At 33.6% G+C, this 13,046-nt stretch overlaps 2 protein-coding genes across 2 annotated transcripts; both read left to right on the top strand.

Moving 5' to 3' along the window:
- The first annotated feature begins 4,034 nt into the window (after positions 1 to 4,034).
- Positions 4,035 to 4,994, top strand: LOC100427103 (olfactory receptor 8U8). Its single transcript, XM_028832901.2, has one exon. It carries the CDS (start codon positions 4,035 to 4,037, stop codon positions 4,992 to 4,994), a length of 960 nt encoding a protein of 319 aa, XP_028688734.2.
- A 6,767-nt stretch (positions 4,995 to 11,761) lies between these two features.
- LOC706227 (olfactory receptor 8U9) lies at positions 11,762 to 12,721 on the top strand. Its single transcript, XM_001094582.5, has one exon. It carries the CDS (start codon positions 11,762 to 11,764, stop codon positions 12,719 to 12,721), a length of 960 nt encoding a protein of 319 aa, XP_001094582.4.
- Positions 12,722 to 13,046: the final 325 nt, after the last annotated feature.

The following is a 13,046-nucleotide window of genomic DNA, read 5'->3' as shown; positions in this document are numbered from 1 at the left end:
AGATTTATATATTACAATCTTTCGAAAATATGTATTGGGTACTTAATTTGTGCAAGATAGTATTTTAGGCCCCAAAGGTACAGTGATGAACAAAACAAAGTTTCTTCTCCTCTGGAGTTTCTATTTGACAAGGAAGATGGATAATAAGCAAATATATAAAATAATATCAGAGAGCAAGTAGGGCTTGTGACTATGTGAAGAAGGAGTGTTCCAAGCAGAGAGAATAGCAAGTACTCAAACCTTAATACTAGAACACAAAGGCCATGTTTTAGAAACTGCTAGAATGTCAGTGTCTTATCCTAATTAATATTTACACCATTTAACTAAATTGTGATTTCTAAGCTTTTGTTACATTTTCTGTTTCAGTCAAAGTACTGTGTTCATAAAGCTAGTGTTATTGTTAGAAATTTACTTGACAGAAAACTACAGGTATGATTTTAAATTCATAGCCAATATAGAAAATATACAAATCCACTCTTCTTACTCACACAGGAATTGCCAAGACATTTCTTATCCATTGTCTGGTTTGGAGTGACTAGGACATAAGCACAAGCCCAGAGCTTTTGCAAAATGTCTCATGCATGTAGTATTAAAGAGTAGGTCCTTGGAGGAACCGGATACACATTTCATAGAAAGCTATCTGTGAGAATTTTCAAAAAAGGTAGTTAGCTACTTGCCTTTCAAAACCAATATTGAAGATTGGCACTAAATCTACAACAGCAAATATATTTTGTAAAACATAAAAATATAATGATGTTTTTAAAGTTAGGGGATCCTTAATAATAATGTCATACTAAAAACATAGCTTCACATCTGCAGTTATTTAAAAACAGATCAGATCAATAAATCTTTAGCCTGCCTTGCAATTCCAATGAAGCACAGACTGTAATTTTTATGATAATCTTACTTGCTTCATACTCTGTAACAAGATCCTTTGGGAGAGAGACACTGACAAAAACCAAATAGTCATTGCTATCTACACCTGTTATGAGGAGAAATACAAGTATCCTCTTCCCAGGTAGAAGAGAGCGTATTTCAAGATGGTGGGCTTTGACTCATTTAGAGCTAATACATTTGCTATATTAACTCAGGATAAGTATTTTTAAAATAAAAGAGTGCAATACAATAATTAGAGAAAAAACATTACACATAAGTACAATTTATAAAATAGTTTTCTCTTATTTTAATTTTATATGCATGTATGCATTGTGATTTTAAAATATTTCTTATTAGATTGAAGTAAATACAAATTCCTGTTTAGAATTTTTTAAAATGTTTGGAAATAAACAGTTCTGTTATTGACCAAATTATATATTTTATGCCCAAACTCTGCTTTCCCCTCTTGCAGGAGCTGGAAATTTTACCCAGGATTAGTGGGGCATTCATTAGACATAGATTACTAGTATGTCTCTAGAGATATTTTCCAAAGAAAATGATATATCCTAGGGGTAAGGGGAAGAAATATTCAAATGTCATTCCAAAATTAATCTTTAATTCCCCATTATCTAACATCTAGAAGAGACTACATTAGGAAATGAATACAAACAGCATGACTTTCAACCACAAAGCGTCTAAAGTCTATCAGGGGAAGATACATGGAAACAGATGGTTGTAATAAGGGATGAAATATAGATTAGGTATGTCTAAAATGTTTTTGGAAGACAAATATGAAAGCTGTTAACATGGGAAGGAAAAATTAAGGAGCTCTTCATTAAAGTGTGATATTTCAGCAGAGCTTGAAAGATAAGTAGGAGTTTCCATTTTCACTGTCTATTTTTCTGTAAAGAAAGAAAGTAGGGGCCGGGCGCGGTGGCTTAAGCTTGTAATCCCAGCACTTTGGGAGGCCGAGACGGGCGGATCACGAGGTCAGGAGATCGAGACCATCCTGGCTAACGCAGTGAAACCCCGTCTCTACTAAAAAATACAAAAACCTAGCCGGGCGAGGTGGCGGGCGCCTGTAGTCCCAGCTACTCGGGAGGCTGAGGCAGGAGAATGGCGTGAATCCGGGAGGCGGAGCTTGCAGTGAGCTGAGATCCGGCCACTGCACTCCAGCCTGGGCGACAGAGCGAGACTCCGTCTCAAAAAAAAAAAAAAAAAGAAAGTCGGAATGGCAAGATTAAAAATAGAGAAGTATGGAAAGGCATATTGTTATTGGCAAATTGAGATCAATCATTAATTGAAACAATGAATACTCCTGGTGATTGGAGAGTTGAGTGGAACGGGGATAATAAAAATATTCAGAGATGATACTATAAAAAGTCACGTGCCCTTTCACATATAATGTATGCTCTCCTTTGGATTCAAAGTAAAATAGTTTGTATGCACACATTTCAGAGTTTTGTGTTTTATAGGTGGAGAAAAACGACGGACAGAAAAATAGGGGAAAGTTGGATAAAGCTTGCTTTCTTTCCAGCCCGGACTACTGTCTATTCTTTCACTGCTCTATCTTCAGACTCTGTGCACACTCTAAAAATTAATAGTTCCCACTATATATTATTGAATAAAGAAATGAATGTTTGAAATAACCTTCTACGAGAGTAGCAGTTAGACAAAATCAAGGGAAGTGTTAAGGATAGAATGTTCACAGTCTTGGTTACAGATCACAGTGGGTGGTATAGCTAGGAACTGTTAAAGGTAAGTTGCTTATCTACTCATGTTAGTGAAAATGGTACAGTATGTGGGGACTAGTGTGCAGGTTTTGAAACTGTGCTTGTAACTACTAGTAGATCATAAACCCACTTTTTAGGAACCCAAGAAGCGTTGTTTGGATTAAATAGAATGAAACAGATTACGCTAGAAAACGAAAGAATATGTAATACAAGTGGATGCCAGGGAAACAAAAGTACTATTTTCATTATATTTATTAGTTCCATGCCATCTTACAACGACTATTTATTTCTATGGTTTGTCATATAAAAGTTTGAGTCTCAAAGTTAGTCTTCCTGAGAAGGGTTTGGTCTGAGCAGTGCAAAAACCAGAAATTCTCCTTTTATTTACCTCTCTTTTCTCTTTTCTTTTTCCTATTTTAACTCAAAATTGACTTTCAGTTTTTAACATGCAATTAGAGATTTGGAATTTATGGGTTCCTAGGTCCTTATCCATCAATTTCCATGTTGCTATAATTAGACATTAAAGTTACACCTGTATTAGGGTTTTAGGATATATAGTATATACTTACATATTATATATCTAATATATCTTATAAATATAATAAATATAATTTACTTAGAATGAAATTAAGGTAAATAATTATTTTTTGAAAGTTACTACTTACCACATAACGTTGCTCAATAAATATGTTTATTAATACAAACCACAAATAACTGAAATGGATTCTTTGATAAATTGAGCAGAAGTAAATACACAAGAGATATTAGTAAAATCCGAAGACAGTGAAGAAACACAGGCTTTTATCTTATTTATAAATGTATTTGCATAGTAATTTTCAGAGTGTGAAATTTATAAGTTTTTAAAGAAAGCTCTATTTTCAATTACTAGATATAACGGTGGGAGAGAGAGAAGAAAAGGGAGTTGAGAGACATACGATATTTGATACTATTTGGGTATTCAATAATTCAATTATAAAAATTAGTCAAAATGAATAAGGAAAAGATAATGATACACTTTAGAGTAAAAAAAAATTAATGGATAAAATGTAATTAAGTCTTTTTTTAACAAAAGGTAAAAAACAGAGACACAAATTGAATTGTAAAGAAACATAAATTTCCAAATCTCTTGGAAAGCAAATATCAATTTTCCTCTAATTTACAGGATAAGATTATGTGAGGATTCATTCCCTACATTCATGCAAGTTCATGCTATAGATATAAAGATGTTTATATGGTGTTATATTCTTTTTGCTCTCCATCACATTTACAGGATTCCAGTATGCTAACAATCACTCTATTAGTTAAATAAATAAATCCAATTAATTAAACTCTTTACAATATAATAAATATGAAAACACCACATATAGGATTTACACTATTAAAATATGACTCAGACTTAACTCTCTTCTCTACTTCCGCATTTAGATGGCTCACATCAATTGCACCCAAGTGACAGAGTTTATTCTTGTGGGCCTCACAGATCATCAGGAGTTGAAGATGCCCCTCTTTGTGCTATTCTTATCCATCTACCTCTTCACAGTGGTAGGCAACTTGGGTTTGATCCTACTCATTAAAGCAGATACAAGGCTCAACACACCAATGTACTTCTTTCTTAGCAACCTAGCCTTTGTTGATTTCTGTTACTCTTCTGTCATTACACCCAAAATGCTTGGTAATTTCTTGTACAAACAAAACGTTTTATCCTTCAATGCATGTGCTACTCAGCTGGGTTGCTTTCTCACCTTCATGATATCGGAGTGCTTGCTACTGGCTTCCATGGCCTATGACCGATATGTGGCCATTTGTAACCCTCTATTGTATATGATTGTAATGTCTCCAGGAATCTGCATTCAACTTGTAGCAGTTCCTTATAGCTATAGCTTCCTGATGGCACTATTTCACACCATCCTCACCTTCCACCTCTCCTATTGTCACTCCAACATTATCAACCATTTCTATTGTGATGACTTGCCTCTCCTCAGACTAACTCGCTCAGACACTCGCTTCAAACAGCTATGGATTTTGGCCTGTGCTGGTATCACTTTCATCTGCTCTGTTCTGATTGTCTTTGTCTCCTACATGTTCATTATTTTTGCCATCCTGAGGATGAGCTCAGCTGAAGGAAGACGTAAAGCCTTCTCCACTTGTAGCTCTCACATGCTGGCGGTCACCATATTCTATGGCACCCTGATCTTTAGGTACTTACAACCAAGCTCAAGCCATTCTCTTGACGCAGACAAGATGGCCTCTGTCTTCTACACGGTGATTATTCCCATGTTGAACCCTTTGATTTACAGTCTCAGGAACAAAGATGTAAAAGATGCCCTGAAGAAAGTCATCATCAATAGAAACCAAGCTTTTATGTTTCTGAAACTGAGAAAATGAGTTCAATAGACAAAAATGGGCATTCCTTCATAACTAGATTTTCCCCCATATTAATGTAACTATTGGAGTACCTTGCTCATAATTGGTAAGCAATAAAGATCTGTTTACTGAAAAAAAATTATTCTTTGCATTTTTGTAAGTTATTTTGACTTAAAATCATATATTATATGTAGAAAGTACCATAAGAATTTACATCATTTCTCACAGGAAAAATGTATTTTTAAAATGTATTATCTCATCTAATAGTTATACAATTAGGTGCTGCCAAGAATAGAAAAAATGAAAGCACTCTGAATGCCCCGTTCAAGGTTATAAGAGTTCTTTAACAATACATTGCGTATTTTATAGTATATTTAAAATTAAATTTAATAATATTTAATTAAATTACCTGCAACAGTGGCTCTACATAGAGGTAATGTTTCTTCCAGGGGGACATTTGGCAATGCCTAGGCTTATTATTGATTTTCACAATGACAGGATACTGTGAAGGAATGCTGTTGCTATCTAGAGGGTTGAGGCCAGGTGTGCTGCAAAATATTTTACAATTCACAACATGGCCCCTCACTCAAAAAATTATACATCCCCAAATGATAGTAGTGCTAATGAGAGAGCCGGTGTTAAATCAAGAGTCATTCTATAGATTCATTCACATCAAGCTGGTTGATAGTGTTGCTCAAGCCTTTTGTAGCTTTATGGTTTTCTCTTTATTTGCTCTATCAGTTATTAAGACTGATATCAAAATCCCAAGTTAAATTATGTATTTACATTTATTTTCTGTCAGTTTTAATTTTAGACATTTCAGGGTTCTTTTGTCATTTCTGCATGAATTTCTAGTTACTTAATTTACTGATTTTTTTCCTTATTAGCATGATTAAATGCTCTTCCTTTTCTATGATAGCATTTAATGACTAAAAGTCTATATTTTTCTGACATTTTAGTATTACTTCAGCTCTCTTGCGGTTATTCTAAGCATGGAATAGTATTCCATCATTTTACTTTCATTATATTTGTGATTTTAAGTGTACATTTTGTCACTTGTAAACAGCTGATAATCAGATTTTGTCTTTGTAATGAACTCTGAATAGCTCTCCCTTTTAATTAGAGTATTAAGTCCATTCATTTTTAACACGATTACTGATATGGCTGAATTTATATCTCTCATGTTGTTCATATTCTAAATAGTTCATGTTTTTTTTTTATTGCCTTGTTTGAGCTCTAATGCCTTGTGTTAAAAAATTTTAAGTTAGAAATTTAATTTCTGATGTGTTAAATATGTACAAACACAAACACACACACAGACATGCATTAGTAATGGTTGCTCTAAGGATTTCAATATTGATTTTAACTTACCACAATCTACTTCAGATTAACATTAGCATAGCACTATGTAAATACATATATACACACACACATCTGCAGTGTCTACTTATAAACCTCAAGACAGTATTATTACAATTGAATATGTATGCAATTTTATGCCATTAAGAGGACAGAAGAAATATACAATTATATATCATTTATATAAATTAAGAAGAGAATACTTATGTGGACTATATATACACAGACATATGACTGTATCAATAATATGACTCGATATGTCAATAAATATAAAAAACAATGGACATATCTGCCATTTCCAGTGGGATTCATGTATTTCTGTGACTGAAATTCTCATAGAAAATAATTTCTTATCCTCTGAAAGACATTCTTTTGTACTTATTATAAGGCAGATTTGCTAGCAATGAATTATCTTAATCTCATGTACCCAGGCCAGTCTTTAAGTCATCTTTATTTCTGAAATATAATTTGCCTGGATATAGTAGTCCCTGTAGACAATTGTTTTCTTATAGCAGTTTGGACATGTCATCCCATTACATTCCATGTTTTCCTTGTAAGAAGTCATCTGTTAAACTTGTGATTTTCTATAGAATCAACCAACAACTTTCAAGACTTTTTGCTGTCTTTGACTCTCAACACTTTGACTTTGATTAGCCTAAAGGTTTCTTGGTGTTAATCTAACTCAAGTTTGGTTGAGTCCCTTAGATCCACATGCTAATTGTTTTTTTTTTTTTTTTTTTTTCAATTGGAGAAGTTTTCAGTAATTTATTCTTCAAGTATTTTCCCCTTTCTCTCCCTTCCTTCCTTTTGGGACTCCCACCTTTTTTTTACTGGTACACTTGATATGGCACACTTTATTGGTACCACTTTCTGGTGCCCCAGAAGTCACCAGGACTTTAATCATTTTTCTGTAATATTCTTCTCTGTTTTCTAGAACAGACAAGTTTTATTTACCTATTTTCAATTTTACTAATTCTGTCTTCAGCTTTCTCACTATTCTGTTTGGGCTAACTAGTACATTTTTCATTTCAGTTATTGTATTTTTATCTCCAAATATTCCATCTGGTTCTTTAAAAAGTATGTATTTAAATTTTTTCCCATTTGGTAAGATATTGTTTTCATCCTTTAAATTCTTGTGTGTGGACTCTCTTGTTTTCTTTAATATGTTTATAACAGAGATTTTAAAGTTTTTGTATAGAAAGACCTACAGCAAGGATGCTCAGTGAAAAGTTTCTATTGATTGCTTTTTTTTTCTCATCAACGGAACTTAATTTCCTAATTCTTTGTTCCTAATTTTTGTCAAACCTGGACATTTTACATCAGTATCAACTATAGCAATCAGACCTTACACACATACACACACAAACACATACACTCTCACGCACATACACACACTCTGGGTTTGTTGGTTTTGCCCAGCACTTTTTATAGTTATAATTTTTATTGTGGCCATTTGTTTTCTTAGCAACTTTTTGGACTAATTCTGTAAAATCTGTATTTCCTGTAGTGTGTGGTCACTGGGATTTTCTGCTCAGCTAGCTAAGGGATCAGCTAATGACTGGATCCCAGTGTTTGTATCAAATGTCTTATTGGCCTTCTCATTTATGTATTTTCAGCTGACTATGTGTAAACTCAATTGTGATTTTCACTTCCTATTTGAAATCTATAAAAGACGTATTTGGGGAATCTTGTCTATCTTCATCCTCAGATAGCAGAAAATACACTATATTTGGAGGGAAAAAAAGTAGTTTTGTAATTGCTTTCCACTCATCCTCTTCTCTACCACCCTCCCCCAACAAAGCCTTTCTCATTGTAGAGGATTATTTTGCTTTTTCAGAGATGCTCTCTTATTCAACTGAGGCTACAGTAAAAAACAAACAAACAACAACAAAAAAAAACCCCACAACTTAGACGGTGTGGTCTAAATGACAGAAATTTATTTTCTGACCGTTCTGGAGACAAGAAGTCCCAGATCAAGATTCTTTCTCATTCAGTTTCTAGTTAGGTCTCTTTTCCTGGCTTGTAGGCAGCCACCACCTTGCTGTGTGCTCACATGACCTCCTGTTTGTGAGCATAGAGGAGAGAGAGAAAAAAAAAAGAAAGAAAGAAAGAGGGAGAGTGAGTGAGCGAGCATACACTTTTGTGTCTCTTATAAGGGCACTAACCCCCTCCCTTATAACCTTATCTAATCTTAATTTTCTCCCAAAGTTGTTGTCTCCAAATATCATCACACTGGGAGTTAACGCTTCAATATATGAATTGTGAGAGATACAATTCAGTTCCTAACAGATGCATTGTTCTGTAATAAGTATTATAATAATGTTCTTCTCTTGCTATGGCCACAGATTGGCTAAAAAAAAATCTGAAAGGCTACTCTATAGACCAGGGAACTATAGAAATTAGGTGATAACAGTTAGCAACATCCTTAAAAAAGACACAAATATTTCATGAGCACTTCAAAGAGTAAGCCAAATAAAGAGTATCATGTCTTAAATTATTCTAGAATAGATTATTGGGAGTTGCAAATTAGTTCTTTGGAAGATGTGTTGTAAAAATTTTTGCAAGGAAAATTTTATATTTCTTTTAAAAATAAATCTAAATGTTATCACTAAGAAACAACAAAACGGAAAGAATATAAATAAATAAGCAACAAGAACAACAATATGAACAAGTTAAATATGAATAAATAGCACTATTAATAATAAAATTATTGATAAATAAATAGCGCTCCAAAAATAAGAACATTAGAGCAATAATGTCATGCTAAGACAGAGCTATAGATCTTTGGCTCCTCAAAGCCTGAGAACAATGTTAATTTACCTGTAGCCTGCTTTGGAATCCCTTGGGTCATTAACTATTTTTTCTGATCATTTTACTTGCATCATTCTCCTAAATAAGATCCTATGGGACAGAGTTACTGTCAAAACCCTATATTCTGTTGCTGCCCAAACCCACTTGGAGAAGAAATAGGAACACCCTTTACCCAAGTAAGTTCAAATAATAATGTTTCAAAATTAAAGTCAAGATAAGCATTTTAAAAATAAAGTGGCATAGAATATAATGAACTTTAGAATATAACATTTTAGATGGCATTTTCTGATATAAGGCTAGTGTTTTCCATACTTTTATTTCTGTTACATATGTATGTGTTATATAAGATATATTTCTTATTGGTATGAGATGAAAAAAAAGTTTGGGAATGCCAAGATAAAATTTATTAGTCTGCTTGGAAAAGTTGGACACTTAATTGACTAGATTGCAATTTACGTTAAAACTGTCCTTCCTATTTTTGACTAAATAAGAAGTGAGCACATCAAAACCAAGTCATCAATATGTCATTTAATGTGTTTGTTATAAGTAAAGAACATTAATTCTGAACCAGTGAAACAAATATTGAAAAGTTATTGAAAATTTTTAATTATTAATTTCCCATTACCAAGCATCTAGAAGGGGTTACCTTAAGACATTAATTAAAATTTCATGGCTTCCGCCCATGGAGTCAGCAGTCTATCAAAAGAAAATATATGAAAAAGGTGGTTGTCATATATGTGATATAGGTAAATGAATTATGTATACAATGTTTCTAGAACACAAAGATGAAAGATGGTAACACAGCATGGGAACTAGAAATCAGGGAAGCTTTGAAGAATAAATCGTTTTCACTGCAGCTCTCCATTCACCATTCACCTGGTAGAGATAAGTGTAAGCAAAAGCACATATAAAGGCTGGGTAACATGTAAGGGCATGTTGCATTTGAGGACTGCAAAATAAGTTTTCTATTTGATTACGGTGTTGTTTGAGGAAGAAGGAAAGAGATGTGGCTGGAATTTTGATGGAAAACATCATGGACTATATTGTAAAAGGTCATGTATAATTTTTTTTCAATTATATTGCACATTTTACCTTTGAGATAAGATAAAGGGGTACTTCAAGGTGAGATAATAAATTTCTTATAGTTGTCAAACAGTGCAGCCTTACCTAGAATCTCCAGACATGAAAACTAAATTTCCTATCAAATAGTTGCTTAATCATCTCAAAACAAAATTTATGTATTTGTATGAACATCAAAAAGTCTTTAAAAACTTTGATGATACACATATTTCATGTAACAATAAGCAGCAGCAGCAGCAATGATAAATATTATCTGTGGTTATCTTCTTCATAGAAAGCGGTAGAAACATGCATGCACACATACTCAAAAATTTTTATTTTTAATTTTCGTGTCCATGATTTATAAAGAACATCTAACTTTTCCCGATATATTCCCCTGCTGTTTCCTGAAATAATAAAAATATATCAATCATGTTTCTTTTGTTAATTTATTATTTGCTGAGGTTATATTTCAGCTAAAATGTTAAGACACTTTTCTCTGTATTCAACTTAAAAGGCACATTACGTGTAAAAGTTTGCCTATACCTATCTACTTCCATTACTTAAGGATTTTCCATGTGTGCTTACTTTTTTGTTTTTATTTCCTCAGACTTCCTATGTTCAAGTCCTAGAGGGAGGACCTTGACCACCCATACATACTACGTATGTAGGAGTCAGCATAATCACTTTTATAATTCATTGACAGCTGAATGGTAAACTGATTCTGCTGACTTCTACATACATATAACTTTTAATACATCAGGGAAACAAGTTTTGTGGTTTAACATTATTTTGTAATTTAAAATATATTTATACCTGTTATGTGCAGGAGATAACTTTCTTTTGATAGTAACAACGATTATTTTAGACAGAAAATAACACCTTTTATAGATTAGGAAACTTAAAGAACAAACTGAATTTTTGATGTGCCAAAGTTTATGTAGCTAGAGAATGACAAATAAATTCCAGGTCTCCCAATTTTATCTAGAATTCTTTCCACTACATCCTGCTTTACTTAAATACCTACAAAATGCCATTTTTCAATAGTTACTTGCCATCAAAATGATGCAACTCTTTATCACAAAAATGCTAAGTTTGTCAAAATTCACTATATTTACTTCCTCATAGCCATAATGGCAAATTTACATTCACTTTTTAAGGGTAATTGAATACTATTCAGCCACAAAAAGAAAGAAAGCAACATGGATGGAAATGGAGGCCATTATCTTAAGTGAAGTAACTTAGAAAGTAAAATACCACATGTTCTCACTTATAAGTGGGAGCTAAATAATATGTACACATGGACATAGTATGTAAAGTACCTTTATAAATATAATAAATTTATGCAGAGAGAAATATGTGTTCCCACAAAATATCTTCTTTTGCCTTTCATCCCATCCCATCCCCAGACCCCAAGTGAGCTAATCATTTTAATACTAAATTAGCACTTACATGTTAACTATAAAATTGATTTTAAGGATATTAAGGTATTAAAAAAATTACACAAATATTAAGCTTGATTAAACTCTCCTCTTTTTATCCAGACAACCTGAAGGGGTATGACTCAGATCAATTGCACCCAGGTGAGAGAGTTTATTCTTGTGGGCCTCACAGATCGTCAGGAGTTGAAGACGCCCCTCTTTGTGCTATTCTTATCCATCTACCTTTTCACAGTAGTAGGCAATCTGGGTTTGATCCTACTCATTAGAACAGATGAAAAACTCAACACACCAATGTACTTCTTTCTTAGCAACCTAGCCTTTGTTGACTTCTGTTACTCTTCTGTCATTACACCCAAAATGCTTGGGAATTTCTTGTACAAACAAAATATTATTTCATTCAATGCATGTGCTGCTCAGTTAGGCTGTTTCCTGGCCTTCATGACAGCTGAGTGCTTGCTACTGGCTTCCATGGCCTATGACCGATATGTGGCCATTTGTAACCCTCTGATGTATATGGTGGTGATGTCCCCAAGAATCTGCATTCAGCTTGTGGCTGCTCCCTATAGCTATAGCATCTTGGTTGCACTGTTTCACACCATCCTAACCTTCCATCTCTCCTATTGCCACTCCAATATTGTCAACCATTTCTATTGTGATGACATGCCCCTCCTAAGGCTAACTTGCTCAGACACTAGCTCCAAACAGCTATGGATCTTTGCCTGTGCTGGTATCATGTTCATTTCCTCCCTTCTGATTGTCTTTGTCTCCTACATGTTCATCATTTCTGCCATCCTGAGGATGCATTCAGCTGAGGGAAGACAGAAGTCTTTCTCGACGTGTGGCTCCCACATGCTGGCAGTCACCATATTCTATGGGACCCTTATTTTTATGTACTTACAGCCTAACTCTAACCATGCCCTGGACACAGACAAGATGGCCTCTGTCTTCTACACAGTGGTCATTCCCATGTTGAATCCCTTAATCTATAGCCTCCGGAATAAGGAGGTGAAAGAAGCTCTGAAGAAAGTCATTATCAATAAAACCCAGACTTTTGTGTTTATAAAATTAAGAAAGTAACTTGAGGAAAGGAAAAACGGACTTCTTTCATGGTATGATTTTTTTTTCCCAGTATAAGTTATCAAGATTCCTGTTTCTTAATATGTGATCTATGCATATATTTTTGCTGTGTAATACAATTTTCTAGAGAATTTCTCTTAGAATGTTAGGTATAAAAGTAACTATAAGAATTTACACCCCTTATTTTTCAAATGGAAAATATCTTAAAATTATTAATTTGCTTGCATAATATTTTATACCAATTTTCCACTTCTTAAATGAAGAGTGCATAAAAAGTCATCATCAAGATATATAATTAGTTATGTACAGAGCACAGACAAAAGTT

Source organism: Macaca mulatta, chromosome 14 (genome assembly GCF_049350105.2).
Source record: "Macaca mulatta isolate MMU2019108-1 chromosome 14, T2T-MMU8v2.0, whole genome shotgun sequence".
NCBI classification, from domain to species: Eukaryota; Metazoa; Chordata; class Mammalia; order Primates; family Cercopithecidae; genus Macaca; species Macaca mulatta.
This window is presented reverse-complemented; position numbering and strand designations above follow the sequence as displayed.

Excerpts from the sequence above, each read along its gene's own strand:
- LOC100427103 (XM_028832901.2), top strand. The coding sequence starts at position 4,035 with ATGGCTCACATCAATTGCACCCAAGTGACAGAGTTTATTCTTGTGGGC.
- LOC706227 (XM_001094582.5), top strand. The coding sequence starts at position 11,762 with ATGACTCAGATCAATTGCACCCAGGTGAGAGAGTTTATTCTTGTGGGC.